General features: G+C 45.0%; 1 protein-coding gene across 2 annotated transcripts in view; it reads left to right on the forward strand.

The window, feature by feature from the left end:
- LOC141094199 (uncharacterized) overlaps positions 1–25733 on the forward strand; it is a 120349-nt gene that overhangs the window by 46563 nt on the left and 48053 nt on the right. The window contains exons 5-10 of one of the 2 annotated variants that reach the window (XM_073579968.1): positions 18172–18321; positions 18451–18630; positions 18714–18837; positions 18922–19019; positions 19212–19302; positions 21499–23145. In XM_073579968.1, coding sequence (XP_073436069.1) covers positions 18172–18321; positions 18451–18630; positions 18714–18837; positions 18922–19019; positions 19212–19302; positions 21499–23145 — 2290 coding nt within the window. Of the gene's footprint in view, positions 1–18171; positions 18322–18450; positions 18631–18713; positions 18838–18921; positions 19020–19211; positions 19303–21498; positions 23356–25733 lie in introns of those variants that run through there. The other variant, XM_073579967.1, reaches the window with a different exon arrangement.

The following is a 25733-nucleotide window of genomic DNA, read 5'->3' on the forward strand; positions in this document are numbered from 1 at the left end:
AAGGCATCACCAGGTACTCAAAATGTCCCTCCGGAGTATTAAACGCCGTCTTCCATTCATCCCCATGCTTAATGCGAATAAGATTATACGCCCCCCTGAGGTCAAGCTTGGTAAACCAGCAAGCACCTTTAACTCTGGAGAATAGATCAGAAATCAGGGGTAACGGATACTGATATTTAACAGTAATTTTGTTGAGGGCACGATAGTCAATACAAGGCCTTAATGAACCATCCTTTTTAGCCACAAAAAAAAAACCAGCACCTAAGGGTGAAGAGGATGGTCTAATATGACCCTTCTCCAATGCCTCCTTAATATAGGATCGCATAGCCTCGTGCTCGGGTACAGATAAATTGAAAAGCCGACCCTTGGGGAATTTACACCCCGGGTTCAGCTCAATTGCACAGTCATAACTCCTATGAGGAGGCAAAGACGCAGACTCATTCTCACTAAATACATCATAGAAGTCAGCCAAATAGTCAGGAACATCATGTGACTGGGGAGAGGTGGAGAAAACAGGAGCATCACTAAGGGCACACCGACAACCCCAACTCACCACAGACAAAGATTTCCAATCCAGAACTGGATTATGGATTTGCAACCAGGGAAACCCCAGAACAATGGTATCATGCAAATTATGCAACACCAAAAATCTGCAATTTTCTTGATGGTCTGGGGTGACCCGCATTACCACCTGGGTCCAAAACTGAGGTTTATTCTTCGTCCTAGGAGTAGCACCAATACCCCTCAAAGGGATAGGCGTCCACAGAGGTGTCATAGGAAATCCACAACGTTTAGCAAAATCCAAGTCCATCAGGTTCAGAGCTGCTCCTGAATCAACAAAAGCCTTGGCGGAAAATGTGGACAGGGAGCAGATCAGAGTAATTGCCAGAAGAAACTTAGGTTGAACACCACCCACAGAAAACGTGTGTGCACAACGTTTCTCTCGTTTAGGGCAGACAGAAATAATATGCGAGGCATCTCCACAAAAAAAACACAGCTTATTACACCTTCTGAACTCCTGACGCTGCGCCCTAGACAAAACTCTGTCACATTGCATAGGTTCAAACATTTGTTCAACAGGTGGCGACATCTCTCCTGTAGTTTTGCGTTCACGTAAACGCCGATCCACCTGAATGGCTAATGACATAGAATCGTCAAGACCAGAGGGAACAGGAAATCCCACTATAGTATCTTTTACAGTTTCTGACAACCCCTTCCGAAAGAGGGCTGCCAAGGCACCTTCATTCCAGGTAGTAAGGACCGCCCACTTTCGGAATTTTTGACAGTACAACTCTGCCGAATCCCGACCCTGGCTTAATGCCAACAGGGTCTTTTGAGCCTGATCAATAGCATTAGGTTCATCATACAACAACCCCAAGGCTTGAAAAAATGCGTTCACATTATTCAGAATAGGATCTTCAGGTTTCAAAGAAAACGCCCAATCCTGGGGATCGCCACGCAGCAAAGAGATGACAATTTTAACATGCTGCGCGGAGTTCCCCGACGAGTTAGGCTTCAAGGCAAAAAATAATTTACAATTATTCTTGAAATTCAAGAATTTAGAACGATCCCCAAAAAACACATCAGGAGTAGGAATCTTTGGTTCAGCAGCATGTGAATGAGCAAGATAGGTGGAAATTCCCCGCACTTCAGCAGCGAGCTGCTCCACACGATCAGACAATTGCTTCATCTCCATTGAGAGAAAAATTCCCCCTAAGGCCTCAGAGATATAGAGGAAAATATATGCACACACAAAAAAAAAATTCTGACACTTTTTTTTCCTTTTTTTTTTTTTTTTTCTTTTTACAATTCTCTCCTGCTATTGAGTACCCTAGGATCTGCGGTATGGCTGGTGATTCTGTTATGATGAGTCACCGAAGGAGGAAAAGACAAAATACTAGCTAAGTCCAGAAAAACCAGAGGGGTTGGCAGCTATCGGATTGCAGACCCCTGAACCTATCCACAACAACTAGCAGTAGCCGTGGGGGGTTCCTACGGTGCCCTAGACCCCTAGATCACAGCCGGAGAACTAAATAGCCTAAAGACAGAAAGGGGAAAAACTAAACTGCCCCAGAGCAGACCCCAAAGCAATAGGCAGCCCCCAACATATAATGACGGTGAAGCAAGATGAAAACACTAACACAGATAGAAAGATAGGTTGAGCAAATGATGGGGCCCAAGCTAACTACATAGGACAGGATAGGAAAGCTGCTGTCTGCCATCCGCAAAAACCCTATTCAAAATGAGCCAACCGACTGATAGGAAAAACAGGCCCTGAAGTCGCTAGGCTTCAAAAGACTATATCAGCACTCAGGTATATTCTGAAGACAGAGCAAAAGATCAACAGATCAGAGACAAAAATGGAATTCAGCTCACCCCCGGCCGGGGATGGCAGAACTCCCAATAAAACAAGGCAAAACAAAAACAAAACTGAAGAGTACAAAGCAGAGCAGAAAAACTTAACTTTGAGATGCAGGAATCAGACTGGTCTCCAAGAATCCAGCAGGAAAATCACCAGCCAGGAAGAAGGGCGTTGGCAGCCTTATATCCAGTCCTCAATTCCAGCCACCCAGTCATCATCTAGCTGCCCAGGTGTTTGGTAATCAGCCTCACTAACTTCCTTCACCAGAGGAGGGAGTTCATCAGACCTCAATGGTGAAGGGAAAAATGAACTCACAACAGCTAGGAAAGTGTAGTGGACGTGCAGTACCTTGGGTATGACCATTAGATGGCAGGGAGGAGTGTGAGCAAAGGACTTGACATCAGCTTAGGGCTTTAGAAACCGTTGGTCATGGGGGGCGGAGTTACAGCGACAGGGGACCGGAAGTGCTATAAATACTGAGGGAGGGTTCCAGAAGGTTCCTGTCCCCAGGGGGAGCTCCAGTGACAGGAGGACTGTGACAGTCTGCGCTGTGAAGAGAATCCGAACCAGGGAAACTGAGGAGAGAGAACGTCAGGGGGGTGGTCCTGACAGGAATACCGCAAAACAGACGAGACACAGAGGTTATACCGACGAGGCACAGAGGTTACGGATACCGTGTTAAGAAAGACGTTGTGACCAGTGGAATTACTGTTGGTTTACGGGCCTAAGGCGGCCACAGTGATGGACCTGTCAAAAGCGTCAACAAGAGTAAAGGGACGGTATGTATATATACGTCCCTGACGAAAGTGCGGTATTCTGTGGCGTATTGTAACCAGGGAGCCTTGAGGAAAAATTGCGGAGTGCTGTGGGGCTGTCAGCCGGACAGCAAGTGAATAAAGCTTGGACCTGTTGCACCCAGAAACTGTCTCCATCTTGTCTCTGTTTCGTCTCTGCGTGGTAAGAAGAGGGACCACCCCCCCAGCTCGGCCACCGACCCTACATTAATGGGGTACTTGTGATATTGTAAAGTTATTTTGTTTTATAAGATGCACAAGTAAAGGCAACAGGTCCGGGCAAGAGAAGGTCTGAGGGACCAACGGGAAGTGTGAGATCCGAAGAGGGGTCTATGTGTGAAGAGGGTCAGGGAGACCGAGACGTCGACCATGACATGTAACTGATAGAAAGGTAAAAGATGGAAGACGTGAGAAAGACAGCCGTCCTAGGTCAGGTCCCCAACACCACGGACACCCCTGAAAGAGGAAGACAGGCGCTGGTAATGATCTGGTAAGTGTGATACTTCGATCATGGCGTACCGAATAGTGGAAGGTAACAGTAGGGGAGAGTAGGGGAAGGTACACGCCATAGAGAGAATATGGGTGTACCTAGCCCAATTTGAAAGATATTGCCATGTGGCGTGCGCGCTGGTGAGTAGCAGTAGGCTGCTCAGAGCATAGTGCTCCCCGTATGGTTCGGCCCCCCGCAGGTAGTGGGTTTGGCCCAACAGCTGGTCCGACAACAGAGTGTAGGTGAAGCTTCAGAATGACGAAGGCAGGGATGACGATTGTCGAGGACAACAATGGACAATGGAAGGGAGAGTGTAGGGAAGGTGACCTGACGGACGGACGGACGTGTCAGTATAGAGAAAGATAGGTTTACACAGTTTAGACAGGTGTCAGTTACTACAATGGGGAAACAGCTAGGAAAGTGTAGTGGACGTGCAGTACCTTGGGTATGACCATTAGATGGCAGGGAGGAGTGTGAGCAAAGGACTTGACATCAGCTTAGGGCTTTAGAAACCGTTGGTCATGGGGGGTGGAGTTACAGCGACAGGGGACCGGGAGTGCTATAAATACTGAGGGAGGGTTCCAGAAGGTTCCAGTCCCCAGGGGGAACTCCAGTGACAGGTGGACTGTGACAGTCTGCGCTGTGAAGAGAATCCGAACCAGGGAGACTGAGGAAAGAGAACGTCAGGGGGGTGGTCCTGACAGGAATACCGCAAAACAGACGAGACACAGAGGTTATACCGACGAGGCACAGAGGTTACGGATACCGTGTTAAGAAAGACGTTGTGACCAGTGAAATTACTGTTGGTTTACAGGCCTAAGGCGGCCACAGTGACGGACCTGTCAAATGCGTCAACAAGAGTAAAGGGACGGTACGTATATATACGTCCCTGACGAAAGTGCGGTGTTCTGTGGCGTATTGAAACCAGGGAGCCTTGAGGAAAAATTGCGGAGTGCTGTGGGGCTGTCAGCCGGACAGCAAGTGAATAAAGCTTGGACCTGTTGCACCCAGAAACTGTCTCCATCTTGTCTCTATTTCGTCTCTGCGTGGTAAGAAGAGGGACCACCCCCCAGCTCGGCCACCGACCCTACATTAGCATGGGGTTCCCGGACTGGAACTGCCTCAGCCTCGCTGATTGGTTATAGACCCTTGCCTGTGCCTCCTGTGCCTGGAGAAGATTCTCCTTTATGATAGGCATTACTTTCGTCATGCTCTCCTGCAGTTGCGGAACACAGAATAGTATTAGAAAAAAGGATAAAGACACAAGACGATGATACACAGATTGGAATAATAGAGAGGAAATATTGGAGAACAATACATGCAATATTCAGATGGATACAATCATTTGTTTTATTTAAAAAAAAATCTACTTATTGAATGAACCAAAACATGATGGAACAAAGCTCCGCTCTGTACACACATGGCTCCGCTCCGTACACATCATACACACATGGCTCTGCTCAGTACATGTCGTAGACACATGGCTTCTATCTGTACACAAGCAACTCTGCTTCGTACATATTGTACATGTACAACTCAGCACTGTACACCCCGTAGACACGTAGCTCCACTTCATACACCCTGTACACAGGCGGCTTCGCTCCATATATCCCGTACACATGCAGCTTCACTCTGTACACCCTGTACACACACGACTCTGCTCTATACACCTCGTACACACATGGCCCTGATCTGTACACCTCGTACACACGGCTCCACTCCGTACACCTCATACACACACGGCTCGGCTACCATCCACACTGTAAGCACTTCCTGACCCCACACATAAACTTCCCCTCATCCAGCACCATGACAACCAGCACAGCAGAGTCCTGCATACACTGAGGCCCCTGATCATGTGACTCCTGACTCCTCCCCTCCTGTGACCTCATCACAGGTCCTGTGTGCACAGAACAGCCATACATGTGTGTGACTCTGCAGGACAAGGTATGTGGAGTTTCTCCATTACTGGCGCATTAATATTAGAAATATATTGCTTGGTCTTCCAGACCTTATCTTGACCTCTACTGTTCCTGATAACTGCCATGTCTTAATTACATTTTGAACTGGGGAAAGGGCAACTTGAAGAAAATGCTTTTCTATCTTCTTACAGCCTTCTCCTGCTTTGTGGGCCTCCATCATTTTCATTTTCAGAGTGCTAAGTAGCTGCATTGAACCCATGGCTGCTATTTTTTGGCACAAGGCTAGAGGAGGCTGGGTTTTTTACAAAGCTGGGAAATTTGCATTAACTGGATAGCAATGATAGTGAACAAGCCATAACCCTAACAGGCTAATTAAGGTGTGAAACCTAGGTCTAAGTTATCTGGGCACACAAATCTCCAAGCGTGCCCTGGCTTTTTCATCACCCCCTTTTCCTTTTTGTACTTTTTAAAATGTTAAAAATACCTATATATACTGCTCAAAAAATAAAGGGAACACTAAAATACCACATCCTAGATATCACTGAATGAAATATATATTTAAGTTGCAAATCTTTATTCATTATATAGTGGCATACATTGAGAACAATAAGACATAGAAATGATCAATGTAAATTAAAATTAATTTCCCATGGAGGTCTGGATTTGGAAGGATACTTAAAATCAAAGTGGAAAATCAAATTACAGGCTGATCCAATTTCAGTAGAAATGCTTGAAGACAAGGAAATTAAGCTCAGTAGTGTGTGTGGCCTATCCACAAGCCTGTATGACCTCACTACTGTACAACGCCTGGGCATGCTACTGAAAAGGTGGTGGATGTTCTCCTGAGGGATCTCCTCCCAGACCTGGATTAAAGCTTCAGTCAACTCCTGGACAGTCTGTGGTGCAGTGTGGCGTTGGTGGATGGAGCGAGACATGATGTCCCAGATGTGCTCGATTGAATTCAGGTCTGGGGAACTGGCAGGCTAGTACATAGCATCAATGCCCTCATCATGCATTAACTGCTGACACACTCCAGCCACATGAGGTCTGGCATTGTCCTGCATTAGGAGGAACCCAGGGCCAACCACACCAGCATATTGTCTCATAAGGGGTCTGAGGATCTCATCTCGGTACCTAATGGCAGTCAGGCTACCTCTGGCGAGCACATAGAGGGCTGTGCAGCCCTCCAAAGAAATGTCATCCCACACCATTACTGACCCACTGCCAAATCAGTCATGCTGAAGGATGTTGCAGGCAGCAGATCTGTTGGAATAATGCATATTGATCTATATGTATTGCAACAACTACTACTGTACTGTTTTATATATTGTGCGTAATGTAAGATTGTTAACAAAGTTCAGTGACAAAAAAAAACAGACAGGATGCCCCCTCCTTCTCTTCCCTTCTTGTTGTTGTAATGCTCCCATGCAGCAAGCCAGAGCAGATACCAGACTGATCACATTTCATGCTGTAAGCTGATCAACCTGGATATGAATAAATCTACATTCTGTGTTACTGACTCTGGATGTTACGCTGATTAATCCGCTGCTAACAGGTTATGGGCCCAGAGTCCTAGAGTCCCAGATCCCCAGAGCACAGAGAAAAGAAAAGAATGGAAGACAGCAAAGATGGCCACCAGCAGCAGCAACTCCATGAAGTTTACAGTACCAAGTCTCACTAACCAGAATTATCAATCCTGGAAATTCAAAGTGAAAATGCTGCTGATAAGAGAAGGTATGTGGAAATACACACAGGAGCCTAAACCTGACCCAGTATCACAGGAGTGGATAGAGATGGATCAGAAAGCACAAAGTACCATATCACTCAGTATAGATGATGATCAGATTGTGCATGTGTGTAAAAGTGAAACTGCAAGAGAAATGTGGGAGCAGCTGCAAAAGGTGCATGAGAGGATAAATTTAAGCAATAATCTTTATCTCATGAGAAAATTGTACCAGTCTAAACTACAGAATGGCCAGGATATGCAGGACTACATAACAAGCATTCTAGAGATTGTAGAACGCCTGAGAGGCATTGGGAAAGATTTGAAGAACTTTCATGTAGCCGCATTACTGCTTAGTGGTCTTCCAGAAAATTATGACACATTTGTAACCGCACTAGATGCGCGCCCAGATGATGAGCTTACATTGGAGTATGTCAGAGGGAAGCTCATAGATGAATATAAGCGGAAAGCGGAAGGTGTAAACAGCAGGACATGCAATGCAGAATCTGCTTTACAGACACAAAATCTAAATGATGACAGAAAGCACCTAAAAGAAACACGTGAATATTTTGTTTGCAAGAAATCAGGACATTTGAAAGCCGACTGCAGAGTCTGGAAAGCTAGAATAAATCAGCTGAAAAAGCAAAGCAGTCTTCAAAGGGTTAAAAGTGCTGTGTCTGCAGAAAATGATTCTGTGAATACTGAAATTGCATTTACTGTCAGTGTAAATACATCAAAGCATGCATGGTGTATAGACTCTGGAGCAACTAGTCACATGACTAATAACAGGGACTTCTTTTCTAAGCTTAACCAAAGTAAGTCAGAGAAAGTGATTATGGCTAATGGTCAGTACATGACTTCACAAGGTATAGGAGATGGTTATATTGATTGTCAAATCTCACCAACACAAAGCAAGAAGATCCCAGTAAAAGATGTGCTCTATGTGCCTAGCCTTGAGAGTAATTTACTGTCTGTGAAGAAACTCACAAAACAAGGAAATGAAGTTACATTTAAGAATGATAGCTGCATCATCTCAAAAGAGGGCCACACACTAGCAGAAGGAAAAATCACAAATGAACTTTACCAGCTTAAATGCAAAGAGTGTGTGTATACTGCTCAGGAAGAAAGGCACAATAACTGCATTCATGTATGGCATAGGCGCCTAGCACACAGAGACCCAGAAGCAATAAGGAAGTTAGTTCAAAAGCAAGTAGCTGAGGACATTACAATTGATCTATGTAACCAGATAATGAAATGTACTAGCTGCATCAAAGGGAAAATGTCTAGAAAAGCTTTTCCTAAGAGAAGTACTACAAGAACAGAACAGACACTAGATTTAATACATACAGATGTCTGTGGTCCAATGAGCACTCAGACTCCTGGGAAGAAGAGATATTTTCTCACATTTATTGATGATCATTCAAGATATACAGTTGTCCATCTGCTTCACAGCAAGAAAGAAGTTCCAGAGAAACTTGAAGTATATCTAGCTGAGGTATATAATAAATTTGGGAGAATGCCAAAGATTCTACGTGCAGATAATGGGACTGAATACACAAGTAATGAGACACAGAGCATTTAAAAAAAAAAAATGGAATCCTATTTCAGACCACTGTACCGTACAATCCTGAGCAAAATGGTGTCGCGGAAAGAAGGAACCGAACACTCTGTGAAAGTGGAAGAAGTATGTTGTTTGATGCAAATCTGCCCACAGCATATTGGGGTGAAGCAATCATGACAGCTTGCTATCTTCAGAACAGACTACCAGGTAAAGCTACAGAGAAAACTCCGTTTGAGCAATGGAACAGCAGAGAGCCAAAACTACATCATATAAGAATATTCGGAAGTAAAGCGCTTGTACATGTTCCCAAAGAAAGGCGAACTAAGTGGGAATCTCACGCTAAGGAAGGGATCCTGGTAGGCTACAGTGAAACCCAGAAAGGTTATAGGATTCTACACCCAGAAACAAACAAGGTCACAATAAGTAGAGATGTAGTGATTGATGAGAACTTTGTGTCCCCCAAGTTTTGTGACATCACGCCAGTAGTCCAGCTGAAGTCACAATTACAAGACAATAACAAGGAGGATGTAGAGGTCTGGCTGGATTCTTCAACCACTGAAGGAACAGCAGAAAAATCAGGTGAATCTGAAATCAGGAGATCTTCAAGATCAAACAGAGGCGTACCAGCTAAAAGTCTATTCTACCTAGTCAAGACACTACCTGAATCAGAGCCGCAGTCATGGGATGAAATGCAAGAACTACCTGTCCATGAAAGAACAAAGTGGATCAATGCTGCTAATGAGGAAATCAAATCGCTTCATCAACTTCAAACTTGGAAACTCACCAAGCTGCCACAGGGCAAAAAGGCAATCAAGTGCAAGTGGGTCTTCAAAACCAAATATGACTCTGAAGGTAAAGTCCACAGATTTAAAGCAAGGTTGGTGGCAAAAGGATATTCTCAAAAGTATGGCGAAGATTACGATGCTACGTTTGCTCCAGTTGCTAAACAGACCACGTTCAGAGCTTTGTTAGCTGTAGCTGCTGTACAAAAGATGAATGTCAGACATTTGGATATAAAAACTGCCTTTTTAAATGGTGACATTGAGGAGGACTTATACATGACTCAACCTGAAGGTTATGTAAAAGGGGTGAAGAGAATCTTGTTTGCAAACTACAAAAATCCCTTTATGGTCTTAAGCAATCAGCAAGAGCATGGAATACCAAGATGAATAAGGTCTTGTTGGAAGAAGGTTTTAAAAGAGGTCAAGCGGATCCATGCTTATACACAAAATATACAGATGGAAAGTGGATGTATATTCTCTTATATGTGGACGATGTGATTGTAGTTCATCAGAAAGACGCAGAAATTGGAAAAATGGCTGAAATTCTGAACCAGCATTTTGAAACGAAAGACCTTGGAAATGTGACATATTATCTAGGAATCCAAATCCAGAGAGAGGAAGATGGAAGTTTTCTTCTAAACCAAAGTACAAAAAGTAATTCAATTCTGAATCAGTTTGGAATGTCAGAAGCCAAAGGTATATCAACCCCAATGGAACCATCCTACCTGAAGCTGGAAGGAGAAGATGACCTGTTGCCAAACAATGAGAAATATCGTCAGGCAGTGGGGGCACTTCTATACATATCAACTATGACTCGACCGGATATCACAACAACAGTTGGAATCCTTTGCAGATATGTGGAAAAACCACGCCAAAGAGACTGGAATGCTGTTAAGAGACTTCTCCAATATTTAAAAGAAACGCAAGATGGAAATTTAAAGCTGTCTGCAACGGGAGATCTAGAACTCACCGGCTATGTACAATAGATGCAGATTGGGCCGGTGATTCGCATGATAGTAAATCCACAAGCGGATACTTGTTTAAAGTTGGAAAAAGTTTAATCTCCTGGTCTAGTAGGAAACAAGAACAAGTGTCTGTTGCCTTGTCATCTAGAGAAGCGGAGTATGTGTCCGCAGCCTATGCAAGCCAGGAGGTCATTTGACTAAGACAATTGATGGATGATCTTGGCACACCGTCAACTCAGCCGACGGTGATTTATGAGGACAACCAAGGATGCATTAAACTTGCATGCAGTGAAAAGATCAGTGCTAGAAACAAGCACATTGAAGTCAGACATCATCATTTACCTGATTTGATAGAATAGATCGTGGAATAATTCAGTTCGTCTATTGTGAAACTGATAAGATGGCAGCTGACATTATGTCAAAGCCATTGCCACGAGCCAGGTTCCAAGAATTGAGGACCACACTGGGACTAAGAGGATAAGTAGTTGTTGAGTGGGGGTGTTGGAATAATGCATATTGATCTGTATGTATTGCAACAACTACTACAGTACTGTTTTATATATTGTGCATATTGTGAGATTGTTAACAAAGTTCAGTGACAAAAAAAACAAAAAAACAGACAGGATGCCTCCCTCCTTCTCTTCCCTTCTTGTTGTTGTAATGCTCCTATGCTGCAAGCCACAGCAGATACCAGACTGATCACATTTCATGCTGTAAGCTGTTCAACCTGGATATGAATAAATCTCCATTCTGTGTTGCTGACTCTGGATGTTACGCTGATTAATCCGCTGCTAACAACATCGCTCTCCACGACATCTCCAGACTCTGTCATGTCTGTCACATGTGCTCAGTGTGAACCTGCTTTCATCTGTGAACAGCACACGGTGCCAGCGGCGAGTTTGCCAATCCTGGTGTTTTGTGGCAAATGCCAAGTGTCCTGCACGGTGTTGGGCTGTGAGCACAGCACCCATTTGTGGACGTCAAGCACACTGATCATTCTCATGGAGTCGGTTTCTAAATGTCTGTGCAAACACATGCACATTTGTGGCCTGCTGGAGGTCATTTTGCAGGGCTCTGGCAGTGCTCCTCCAGTTCCTCCCTGCACAAAAGTGGAGGTAGCGGTCCTGCTGCTGGGTTTTTGCCCTCCTATGGCCCCCTCCACATCTCCTGGTGTACTGGCCTGTCTCCTGGTACAGAGATGTGGTCTGTGGTCCCCACCTGCAGAACCACTCCTTTATTGAGGGTGTCTTGATAATTGCCAATAACTTCCATTTGTTAACTATTCCATTGCACAACAGCATGTGAAATTGATTGTCATTCAGTGTTGCTTCCTAAGTGGACAGTTAGATTTCACAGAAGTTTGATCCACTTGGAGTTACATTCTGTTGTTTAAGTGTTCCCTTCATTTTTTTGAGCAATGTGTATATATTTTTCTAAAATACAAAGGAAATGTGTCATCTTTAACTCTAGGCGATTCTCGGTCTCGCCAAGGTTTTAGCAAGTTCACATGTGTCACGCTTGCGCGTTGGAGACACAGGACAGGCGGGCACGGCTTGGAGACACAGGACCGGCGGGCACAGCTTGGAGACACAGGACCTGTGTCATCTTTAACTCTAGGCCTTTTAGACCTCGTTTAATCTTTAACTTGCTTAACTTTTCACATTAACAGCAAAAAACATCTTTTACATGTTAGGCGTCGGATTCCTGTAGCTACACAACAGGAGTCCTGAGCTTCACATACTGCTTTGCAGCAAGTCATTCCTGAGGCTAAGTCCCGCTGCCGTCCCACAGAGCATGCTCATGAGACGATCTCCCATTGGAGTTCGGGAGTCACGTGCTCAGGTCCTTTCCCTGATCAGATTGGTCTATCTCAGAGATCTGGAAGGTTCCGGCAGCGCACGGCTATAAAAGGACCGCATGGACATTCGGCCATGCGCTAGTATAGACTTTACTTGCTAGATGTGTGAATGGTGACGGATGTATGATTCTGGTGACTGACTCATTTGAAACCCCTTCCCTCTGATATTACGCATGTGGATAGGGAATTAGTTCAGCAGTCAGCGCCAGTCAGTGGCAAGCCTTAGGCCACTGTGCACACCACGCCTCTACACTAGCGTCCAATTTTGCTATTCCACATGACACTATCGTCTTGCGGCAGTGTCCAACACCGTGCTGCAGTTGCAGCTCTCTTTGGCGTCCGCAGTAGCGATGCCGCACGCACGGTAGGTCTAGATGGACGCAATTTCTCCTGCCTTGGGTCCTGCACCTGTAACCTGATACCGTGTGTGCATTTACCTGAGACCTGTGATGCTAACAGGCTCAGCTTTTTGTGTTTACCTCTGCTGGCATCTCTTTGATTATACAGTGATTGCTCTGCGCACCTGGGTGACGTTTAACCACGTGCGCATTTCCACCATATTGCTCGTCTGTCAGTACTTAGCAGCAGTTATAACATCTTCTGCACGGTGGACCCCGAGCGGTGACCACACTTTATTATTTATTTTATTTAGTGTGTTCCGCCGTTCCTAACATTATACTAGCGCCAGGGTCTGTCTGGTAGTGGCAGAACAGCAGCAACTACTACAGTACATTCGGCAGCTGGAGGGCCGGTTGGCTACTCTTGAGAGTGCTATCTCAGCTGCAAAGTCTACTGAGGCTGCTGTTCAGGCGATCACAAAGGCGGTTTCTCGTGTGTCCACGTCCTCCCCTGCGCTGACAGTTTCCTGCCTCCCGTTACCCGATAAATTTTCTGGCCATAGCTCCTCCTGTAGGGGTTTCGTGAGCCAGTGCTCTATCCAGCTGGAGTTACTGGCTGCGCAATTCCCTATGGAACGGGCTAAGGTGGGTTTTATTGTTTCCCTTCTGTCGGGCAGGGCATTGGAGTGGGGCACACCGCTTTGGGAGCGTGGCGACCCAGAGGTTCGGACCACTGCTCAGTTCTTAACAGCTATCAAGCAGGTCTTCCTGGGACCACGAGTCAAGCACGTCACCTCTCTTCAGCTATTGGCATTAACTCAGGGATCGCTGTCAGTCAGTCAGTATGCTGTACGTTTTTGGACTCTGGCTTCCGAGCTGGAGTGGTCTGATAGAGCTCTCATCCCTATGTTTTGGAGAGGTTTAACGGAGCAAGTTAATGATGCTCTATCTATCAGAAAGGTTCCTGCAAGTCTGGAGGAGCTGATTGCCATTTCCACCCACATTGATCTCCGTTTTTTGGAACGCGGGCTGGAGCGTGCTCAATCCAGATGGAGGCTCTTTGAACCTCTGGAGTCACCCGACGCAGTGTTCGCTTCCAGAGCCCATGGAGGTGTCTCGTGCCAGTCTCGAGGTGCGTCTGGCACTAAGCTCCATTTGTGGTTGCCACTGTCAACACCCTGTTCCCCACAATAACAGGGTCCCGCAGTGGTCAACTTCTGCACCGCCGGGCAAGACCTTTGTTCCCCCTCGCCTTCGGCCGAAGGTTCTCGCGTGGGCACATGCATCCAGGGTGGGTGGTCACTGTAGCTACATGCAGACCACAAAACTCCTGGCAAGGTCTTATTGGTGGCCGCACAGGGCTCGGGACACTAAAAAATATATTCGGGCATGCGCCTCTTGTGCTTGCAATGCCTCCCCTACACAGAGAGTGAAGACGCCTGCCGATACTCTGCAGCGTTCCACTCCAACTTCGGTTTCTGGCCTTTGTGCCACTCCCGTTGTCTCTCAGGTGTCCCTTCTCAAACCTGGAGATTTTGCCGCCTCTGATGCCCTCCACGTGTCCAAGGTTTCTATGTCGCCTGCCGGGACATCAGACTTGCCTTCGGACGAGTCTGAGGTCTATGCCTCTGATGGGCACAAGATGGTGGATGGTAGGGCTCAGGAGGGGGGCCCTAGGAATGGGGGTAATGTTAGGCGTCGGATTCCTGTAGCTACACAACAGGAGTCCAGAGCCTCACATACTACTTTGCAGCAAGTCATTCCTGAGGCTAAGTCCCGCTGCCGTCCCACAGAGCATGCTCATGAGACGATCTCCCATTGGAGCTCAGGAGTCACGTGCTCAGGTCCTTCTCCTGATTGGATTGGTCCATCTCAGAGATCTGGAAGGTCCCAGCAGCGCACGGCTATAAAAGGACTGCATGGTCGTTCGGCCATGCGCTAGTATAGACTTTACTTGCTAGATATGTGAATGGTGACGGATGTATGATTCTGGTGACTGACTCATTTGAAACCCCTTCCCTCTGATATTATGCATGTGGATAGGGAATTAGTTCAGCAGTCAGCGCCAGTCAGTGGCAAGCCTCAGGCCACTGTGCACACCGCGCCTCTACACTAGCGTCTGATTTTGCTACTCCACACGGCACTATCGTCTTGTGGCAGTGTCCTATGCCGCGCTACAGTTGCAGCTCTCTTTGGCGTCCGCAGTAGCGTCGCCGCATGCATGGTAGGTCTAGACGGACGCAGTTCCTCCTGCCTTGGGTCCTGCACCTGTGACCTGATACCGTGTGTGCATTTACCTGAGACCTGTGACGCTAACAGGCTCAGCCTTTTGTGTTTACCTCTGCTGGCATCTCTGTGATTAAACAGTGATTGATCTGCACACCTGGGTGACGTTAAACCCCGTGCGTATTTCCGCCATATTGCTTGTCTGTCAGTACTTAGCAGCAGTTATAACATCTTCTGCATGGTGGATCCCGAGCAGCGAACGCACTTTAGTACTTATTTTATTTTGTGCTGTAGGGATTCAACTCGCTCAGGAGCCACGGGAGTCAATCAGGAGGCACGTTCCTTTTAAAAGTTCACAGGGTTTATTGATTCATAACCCATAAAGCAACACATAACACAAGGAATAGCCTTTAGCTCAGGCGAAAGCAAGTATGAATGTCCATTGTTTCAGGCTCAGTCCTGGAGCCTCAGCAAACACAGGAGGCTTATCCATCCTCACATACAGCCAACATCCACAGGCCTCACCGGGTCAGCAGCCTCAGCACGTGGTCTTCAGGAAGGTAGCACACCTTCCTCCATATAGGCCTGCCGGGACCTTCCACATGGCCCAATCAGATCCATGCGCTCTCTCCCTTGTGACCTACTCTGGTTACCTTATATGGATCATAGCCACGCCCACCGGGTCACATGACTCTGACCTCATCACAGGTCCTTCAAGCATTTACACACTCTTTACAACAGTGCTTTAAACACACCCCCTGGGTGGGTTTGTAGGTAACCAGGCCTGCCCATCTCTCTAGTTACCTGGAGACTTCTCCCTGACACATTGGAACAACACTTCAGCAATATCATTGCTGAACAACACAAAAGTCTTCATCTCAAGGCCACCCTTGAGATACATTGAAGTCATTCAGCATCCTATACCCATTACCACAATGGATATGCCTGTAGGCCCATCCTGGGACACCCACACAGCGCCCCCTAGCGGACATAGTGGTCACTACACCACAGTGCGTTCCGCCGTTCCTAACATTACAATTGGGATAATTTTCAGTTTCGTACTTAGCAGCGCATCCTCACTTGTATTATTTCCATTTTTGCACAGTAATATTGCATGCACTAGTCCCTTATTTTCATTTTTCTTAAGTGTTTATCCACACTTTAACACTTTACAGCTCACCGCTAATATTCACACACATTAATAGGTTGCTCATAAAGGAAACACTTTCTTCACCACTCCACCCTCTATATGTATAATGCTTCCTTTTTCATGTTTATCTCCATACATACAGTGGGTACGGAAAGTATTCAGACCCCATTACATTTTTCACTCTTTGTTTCATTGCAGCCATTTGGTAAATTTAAAAAAAATCATTTTTTTCCTCATTAATGTAGACTCTGCACCCCATCTTGACTAAAAAAACAGAAATTTAGAAATTTTTGCAAATTTATTAAAAAAGAAAAGCTAAAATTTCACATAAGAATTCAGACCATTTGCTAAGTAGTATTGAGTAGAAGCACCCTTTTGAACTAGTACAGCCATGAGTATTCCTGGGAATGATGCAACAAGTTTTTCACACCTGGATCTGGAGATCCTTTGCCATTCTTCCTTGCAGATCCTCCTGTTCTGTGAGGTTGGATGGTGAACGTTGGTGGACAGCCATTTCAGGTCTTTCCAGAGATGCTCAATTGGATTTAGGTCAGGGCTCTGTCTGGGCCTGTCAAGAATGGTCACTGAGCTCCTTGGCCAGTTCCTTTGAAGGCATGATTCTCATTTGGTCTGACATGCACTGTGAGCTGTGAGGTCTTATATAGACAGGTGTGCGCCTTTCCAAATCAAGTCCTATCAGTTAAATTAAATACAGCTGGACTCCAGTGAAGGAGTAGAAGCATCTCAAGGAGGATCACAAGGAAATGGACAGCATGTGACTTAAATATGAGTGTCTGAGCAGAGGTAATGCGTAATCAAGGTCAAATGAAAAAAAGTGGTTTGGTACCGTGTTAGCCAGTAGTAAAAAGATGTGCTCTCAGTGAGAGAAACAAAATAGGAATCTTGTGGGTGTGGTACAATTTAATGGCTAACACAATATTGTGAATAATATTACAAAGCAAGATTTCGAGACTGCTTACGTCTCTTCATCAGGCTTATATAATAAAATATTTCAAGAAACCTAATTATATACAGTAAAGAGCACAGGCATGGTATGATACATGGACATTTCAATAAACAAACACTGAGCGTAAAGAGAGAATCCTTAATTAGGTAAGTTTAGATAAGTGGTGTGAAAGTTTTATTGGCCTCATATGCATGTGAGATGAAAGGTTCTTTGATCTAACATGCATATGAGGTCCATAAAACTTTCACACCACTTAGGTAATCTTACCTAATTAAGGAAGTGACACCATAGTCACTTTAAATTTGCCTGGTCATGCACTAGGCACTGGGCATGGAGACTGTATCAAATAGTACCTGTGTGGGTGGGGGTGCAGGCGTGCAGACATCAGCGACCCAGTATCCATCTTTATTATTCATGTATGATGTGGGTCCCTACATGAGCACCTTCTAAAGTTGTGCATAAGGTGTTTTTCCTTTACTCGAACGAACAGTATGGACAGGGCCCGAGATTTTAGAAAGGTAACCCCTTTGCATAAATTTAAGGGACATTTCATCATGTCTAATTTGTCTTTTGGTAACATTGGATACAATCCGTGCAACCCGGTGATGTGATTTCGGCAGAGATTTCTTCACATGTAAGGGATGGCAACTAGTGTAATGTAGGAGGCTATTTTTATCGGAGGGTTTTGTGTACAAATGTATATCAAAATCCCCATTATTCTCTATCGTGATAAGAGTGTCCAAAAAACTGATGCTCATCGTACTGATGTGTACAGAAAATGTAAGATTAGGGACTGCAGTGTTAATATCATGTACAAACTCATTGAGGAGGTTTTCATGTGGCCTTAGCGACCTTACACAAAGGTTGCCCTTTATTACCACGTATTACAACTTATGTTCCAGTCCTTGAAAGATTAGAGAATACACCATCTACACATTCTGTCTCCTCATATGTTTCCTCTATTTTGTCCAGTAATTGTATAATTACACAGGATTTTTATGATGTTACATCGACTCATCTTCCTCTCATTCAGGTCTCTACAATATTGGATCCTCTCAGTGAAGATCTTCTGCATAAGAGAATTTTCCTGAATTACCTATCAAAGATGGATATGGACAGAGAAAAGATGGCAGAGAGGATATTACACCTCACCCTAGAGATCCTCTTCCGGATTACTGGAGAGGTGAGAGATCCTGATGACGTCACATTACATCATTCTTATCTCTGGGAATAACAGATGGACAGAACTGGAGAGGTAAGGACTCTGGTAAAGTCTGTAGTGAGATTTATTATTGTGTCTCTCCATAACCAGGATTACACAGTAGTGAAGAAGACCTCTAGTGAGCGCTGCCAGGACCCTGTGTCTGAGGGATGCGGAAGAACCCTGAGCCCAATCACGGGGCCTCCACCTCACCCCCTGATACATGAGGACATCAATGACCAGAAGATCCTAGAACTCACCTACAAGATGATTGAGCTGCTGACTGGAGAGGTGACACTGCTGGGATTGCTGGGACATTATACAGTAACGCTATGAAGGTATCGGGGGGATGACGGTATCATTGTATGTGTCAGGTTCCTATAAGGTGTCAGGATGTCGCTGTCTATTTCTCCATGGAGGAGTGGGAGTATTTAGAAGGACACAAACATCTGCACAAGGACTTCATGATGGAGGTTCCCCAGCCCCTTACATCACCAGGTAATAGACAGGACAAAATACACACGGCCTATAATTATCTGTGTGTAAAGATTGAATTCAGTCCCTTTTATGTGTTTCTTCCAGATCTGTCCAGTAAGAGGACAACACCAGAGAGATGTCCCCATCCTTTTCTTCCACAGGACTGTAAACAAGAAGAAACCAATGTTCCTCAGGATCATCAGGTAGATGGAGAGAAGGTGTCATGAGATCTCCCTTATGTTGTGTAGACACTTGTGGCGGTCTTATGCTCAGTCTTATTTTATCCACCAGTATTATATTTTATGCTTCTGTAATGAGTACGGTGGATATGGCAGAATTAGAGCTGATCATAGATGTGACTTCTCCATCTGTGACTTTTACAATATTTATTTTAGGGTGAAGATCTGATCCATATTAATACTACAGAGATGTATGTGAGGGGTGATGAGCGATGTAAAGAGGAGATTACTGTTTATAATCGGTCGGGTGAGTACTGACCACTAAATATAGACAAGTCAATTCTTCTTAGTCACCGGCTATGGCGGCTTTAACGGTGGTGTAGTCCGGCCGTATCACAATCGTATGATCACCATTTTGCCGCTTTACCACATTTTCCTCCACTCAAACCATTTCAAATGACGTTGGTCATTGAAAACCCTTTACTATAGAATTTACAACCTGGAGGATGCACTGACGAACTAGAATGAGAAGACGCTGACCGTTACCTGCCCAGATATGTAAACTAAACGAAGATTGGAGATCTGGGGTTTCAGATAGGGATTTAAGACAGCCGACTCCCTCTATCCCTGTTAGTGATTTTCTTCCTGTGCCTCCTGAGGTCTGATGAATCCAGCTCTGTCCCTGCATGTTCAGCTAAGTGGTTCATTTGCTATTCTGTTTGCATTTGTTCTGGTTTTGTCTATCTCTGCTTTGTGCAGGTCAGCCAGCTCCAGCTGGGGCTGTGCTGATTCACAGCCCATATGTTACTGCTTGTGTCAGTTTGTTTTCTCCCCTTTTAGATTGGTCTCTTTTTACTCTGCTTTCAGAATATACCAGAGTGCTGATATAGTGGCGGCGAAGTCATGCGACTTCAGTGTTTTTGTACATCAGAAGTGTTGGACTTTTTGCAGGGTTTTTTGCGTGATTGCAGACAGTGTCTTTCCTTTCCTGTCCTGTCTAGTCAGTGTGGGCCCCATCATTTGCTCAGTCTATTTTCCTGCCTGCGTTTGTGTTTTCATCTTCTCACCAACAATATATGTTTGGGGGCTATCTATTCCTTTGGGGTCTGCTCTGGGGCAGTTTAGATTTCCATTTTCTTGCTTTAGGCTTAGTTAGCTCTCTGGCTGTGCTGAGGCGTATAGGATCATCGTAAGTACGCTCCACGGCTACTGCTAGTTGTGTGGATAGGATCAGGGGTCTGCAATCCGCTTAGTTACCAACCTCTCTGGTTTTCTGTGGCTTAGCCGGGGCCTGCTCTCCTCCTCGGTGACCCATTCATAAAAAACGCCCCCTCATCCCAGCCTGTGGCATGCAACAATGCTCCACTCTTGCCTCCTCCAGCAGTGACCCTGGGACCCCACTTCACCACAGCCACCACCCCCGGTAAGCAATAAGACGCATGGATTATAAAAAGCACCACCATTTTATTAAAAATATTTTTTTTTCCTATTTTTCTCCTCAAAATTTGAGGTGCATATTATAATCCGGAGCGTCTTATAATCCAAGAAATACGGTACTTCAGTTGGACACCACACAATCCCATACTGCTAGACTGGATGGTACTACAGGTGCCAGGCAACCTAATCTTATTGGAAGGACAGAGCCTGTGCCATCCAGAGTTTCTGGTCGCTATGTCTCCTGCATCACCAGCGCCCCCTGCAGAATGAATAAGGCGGCACCTGGTGGCAGACACAGATGTTGCAGGAGCAGATCCCAGAAAGTTTGTGACACACCATTTTCAGAAGTCCTAATATGAAAAAATAGAAAACTAGAGCAGTAGAAAACCCATTAAAGTGGCTAAATTTTGGAAATTAGAACCCTCAAAGAATTAATCTATAGGAGAAGTGACTATTTTGACTTCACAGCCACTTTCTGAAAATTAGCACTGCGTGGATGTTGGAGAGAGAAAATTGCACATTTGCCATCTTACTACCCATCACATAATGCCCAGATTGTGCTCCAGGAGACACACACCGTAAATGAAGTGCGTTCTTCTCGCTATAGTAATGCCAAATCCATGGATGTTGAATGTGGTTTGGGCGCACTACAAGGCTCAGAAGTGAGAGAAAGATGTGACTTTGGGAGAGTGGATATTTCTGGAATGGTTTATGGAAGTCATGTTGCTTTTCAAGAGCCTTTGAGCGACTAATAATGTAGAAACCTCTGTTTGTCCTCTGGCAGATGATGTACCTGAGTGGGCTTGTTTTTTTTGTGAGATGAGTACAAGTTTTTATTGTTATTATTTTGACCTACATTTGGGAGGCAGAATGAACAAACAGTCGAACACCGCGCTGTACTGATTCGTGCTATGAGGTTTTCTATCAGACTGAAATGTCATTGTCTTGGTGATTAATTAAACTTTTTATCATAACTTGCATATTTAAAGAGATTAAGTAGAAATGTTAATAAATATAAATTTCAAGGATTTTATTCAAAAATAATAATTGGTTTTATTCTTGGCAGATGACTGTACCAGGAGATCAGGGGGACAGCTGACATCTTCAATTTTTAAATCAGATGATCTTGAGATTACACAGGATACAATTGAAGTGAATGCCATTACTCCAGATATTCCATCATCCCTTCACAGCAAAGATCGACCATCTGATCCTTTGAAACAGGTCCTGTCTTCTGATTCATTACCAACTACTAAGGAAAATCAAAGTCACAAAATAAGCATTAAAAAACAAACTGATAAAGCAAAGAAACTATTTTCACGTTCTGAATATCTAAATAGTTTTCCCCTCGAAAAGTCTTTACTTAAATATCAAAAAATTCACACAGCGGAGAATAGATTTTCTTGTTCCAAGTGTGGGAAAAGTTTTAACAAGAAATCACATCTAGTTACACATCAGAGAACTCACACAGGGGAGAAGCCTTTTTCATGTTCAGAATGTGGGAAATGTTTTAACCATAAATCAGATTGTGTTAAGCACCAGAGAATCCACTCAGGGGAGAAGCCGTTTTCGTGTTCAGAATGTGGAAAATGTTTTACAGATAAATCAAGTCTTATCAGACATCAGAGGACTCACACAGGGAAGAACCCTTTTTCATGTTCAGAATGTGGGAAATGTTTTAACCAGAAATCAATTCTTATCACACACCAGAGAATCCACACAGGGGAGAAGCCTTTTTCATGTTCAGAATGCAGGAGATGTTTTAACAGGAAAGAACATCTTGATAGGCACCAAAAAACTCACACCGGGGAGAAGCGTTTTTCATGTTCAGAATGTGGGAAATGTTTTATCCAGAAATCAATTCTTATCACACATCAGAGAACTCACACAGGGAAGAAGCCTTTTTCATGTTCAGAATGTGGGAAATGTTTTAACAAGAAATCACATCTAGTTACACATCAAAGAACTCACACAGGGGAGAAGCCTTTTTCATGTTCAGAATGTGGGAAATGTTTTAACCATATATCAAATTTTATCACACATCAGAGAACTCACACGGGGAAGAAGCCTTTTTCATGTTCAGAATGTGGGAGATGTTTCAACAGGAAAGAACATCTTGATAGGCACCAAACAACTCACACCGGGGAGAAGCCTTTTACATGTTCAGAATGTGGGAAATGTTTTATCCAGAAATCAATTCTTATCACACACCAGAGAACTCACACAGGGGAGAAGCCTTTTTCATGTTCAGCATGCGGAAAATGTTTTACAAATAAATCAAATCTTATCACACATCAGAGAACTCACACAGGGGAGAAGCCTTTTTCATGTTCAGAATGTGGAAAACGTTTTACAGATAAATCAAGTCTTATCAGACATCAAAGGACTCACACAGGGAAGAACCCTTTTACATGTTCAGAATGTGGGAAATGTTTTAACCAGAAATCAATTCTTATCACACACCAGAGAATCCACACAGGGGAGAAGCCTTTTTCATGTTTAGAATGCGGAAAATGTTTTACAAATAAACCAAATCTTATCACACATCAGAGAACTCACACAGGGGAGAAGCCTTTTTCATGTTCAGAATGTGGGAAATGTTTTAACCGTAGATCAAGTCTTATCACACATCACAGAACTCACACAGGGAAGAAACCTTTTTCATGTTCAGAATGTGGAAAATGTTTTGAGAAGAAATCATCTCTTTTTAGCCATCAGAGCAGTCACACTGGGGAGAAGCTTTCTTCATGTTCCTAATGCAGGAAAAGTTTTACTTGAAAATTTAACTCTTAATAAACTTCAGATTAGTCACACAGGGGAGAAGCCTTTTTCATCTTCAGAATGTTGTTTTAATCGAAAAGTGTAACTTAAATTTTCTCATGTTTGGTCTCTTTAAAATATAAACACTCATACTCTCCTTCCATGCCTGTGCGGATTACTTGATGTCGCGATTGATGTTCCCGCATTTCTTATCAAAGGGCACATCTTCCCACTCCAGTGCCATTACTGCCTCAGCTTGGAAAACGAAGCACTTAACTCACAGGCTTGAGCTGTCTTGCATTATGAAAGTCTTGCAATTTCTCCTTTCTTAGTGTCGGTCTCACAAGAAAACAGCTCCACAAATCTTCTTGTGTTCTCACCGAAGCCCACATACTGAGCAATGTTTGCTTCACAGGGGAATTTACCTCCCCTCCTCCCAAGCCACAGGGGATTCTGATATGGGGAATGCCATAATTGATTTGTATATCATATTTCGTCTATGCCTACTAAACAAGACATGTAGCAATATATACAAAGGATGGAGACAACATACAAAACTGAAATATGTTCCCTCACTTATAGCCTGTTACAGCTTACTGTCAAGGTACTGAGATTACAGGATAATGTTGTACAAGTTTTTGACCATCAAAATGCTCATAAACTAACACTGTATCTTCACAGCCAGCAAATAAACGGTCTGTATAATGTGGTTGATGACCAAGAAAATCACAATAATATCTGGATAAGGGGCATACCTGAAAGCATCAATACACAAGTGATTATGCAGACACTGCTCACTAAGTTTTGATCACTCACTGTTCATTATCCCATTGTCTCTACTTCTTTTTCTTCTTATGACTATAAAACATAATCAGGTATAACATGTTGCCAAAGCCCCCCCGGGTCTAACTATTTACAATGGACTTGCCCAAGTCTCTGTTCATTTTAATGGGGCTGAATGATACAACCTCCTGGTTACATTGAAGATGTTTGGTTCCCTTGCTTCCAGGGAAGAACTTCAGGACTACTGCGTCTTGGATGGATAATGATTGCTGTAGCAGCCTGGGTATATACTGCTTGCGGAGCTTCATCTAGTAACGTCTCCTGTTGTCCTATTGTTGGCAATGATGATGGAATGCCTGCTGGTTGAGGTACAATTGCAGCCTGAGGAACGATCTGCCTTACTGCAGATGGTGTCACTGCTGCTGTACGTGGCACTGGTGGCATTGCCATGGCTGGGGTTACTGACGGAGCCGCAGTTGTTGTCGCCCCCTGTTGCTCCTGTGGGGCTATCAGCTTGGCAGGAATCCTGCGGACATGAAGCGCGTACCATCCCCTGTCTCCAAGATGGCAGGTATAGGAGACGTACTCGCCAGGGAACAGATCGTGCTCCGTATGTCCCCGGATGAGGTGAGCTTCGACATCCCGCCTGTTCACAAACAGGTCGGGAGCTTTTCTGGAGTCCTGGATAAACCCGAATCCTCTGCCGAGGTCTAAGCAGGGGACTCTGCCCCAACCCATGGGATTACAGTTCTCCAAACACTCACCCCGGGCCTGGACCTTGCCCCTTAGATCACGCTCCGCCAAGGCCAGTTTCTGCATTTGTCGCTTCCTCTCTTACTGCTCAAATTTAAGTATCTGCCTACGGCAGAACTCTTCTGTGGTAATGGGGAACCTCATGACATCAGCTCCCTCTTCCTCCCACCTGGGGATCTTCAGCCTGCTGCATGCTGCGGGAGGTGACTGCGGTAAGGGGACAGGTTCCAGAATCCCTCCCCTGGGCGCAACTCTCCGGTCCCAGGAGACGTCCATGACAACCTGGCCGGACTTTGGGGTCGGTGGCAACCCGATGGGGCCTAGCAGGGCATCCATTTTCCAAGGGGTAGTGACCATACCTGTTCCTCCAGTACCGCAGTCATCTTTTACAGGCTCCAGTGACAGGGAGATTGGTGCGGCAGGCACCGGCAAAGATGGTACCTGGGAACTGGCGGTGGGTACCAGTGGTGGTGGTACCTGGGGACTGGCAGTGGGTACCGGGGGCATTGGTACCAGTGTTCTGGCGGTTTCCTCCTGGGCATACTGTCTTTTCTGCGCAAGGAGAGCCTGGCACTGATGCAGACTCCTGTTCAGCTCCTCAATTTCCTGCTCCAGGTTGACATCCTCCGAGAGGCCAGAGCGAGCCTGATTCCACAGAGTCGGGAGAAGGTTGCATTTTTCCACCACACTACACAGGCCTCCTTCTGCTCTCCATCATGCATGGCCTCCTGGTGTATTGGCTTCTCCTGTGCTCTCTTTCCCACCGTGGGGCCTCTCTCCACCCCCTCGGGGTGGTGTCTTTTTCCTTTGCCGCTATACCAGGCCAGGATCCGGACCACTCTGACTGTCGGCCATGATGCAGTTGCATAGAAGTACAGGCAGGGGAGGTTCATGCTGATTTGCACACTTTCTTGGGTACCGCCGACGACGGCACGCCTCACCACACACCTCGTGGGACCGCCATAGCAGCCATCTTTGCAGTAAAAAACATAGTCCAATAAATCT

The sequence above is a fragment of the Dendrobates tinctorius genome, unplaced genomic scaffold (genome assembly GCF_039654945.1).
Source record: "Dendrobates tinctorius isolate UK_male_01 unplaced genomic scaffold, ASM3965494v1 ptg000063l, whole genome shotgun sequence".
In the NCBI taxonomy this organism is placed as follows: Eukaryota; Metazoa; Chordata; class Amphibia; order Anura; family Dendrobatidae; genus Dendrobates; species Dendrobates tinctorius.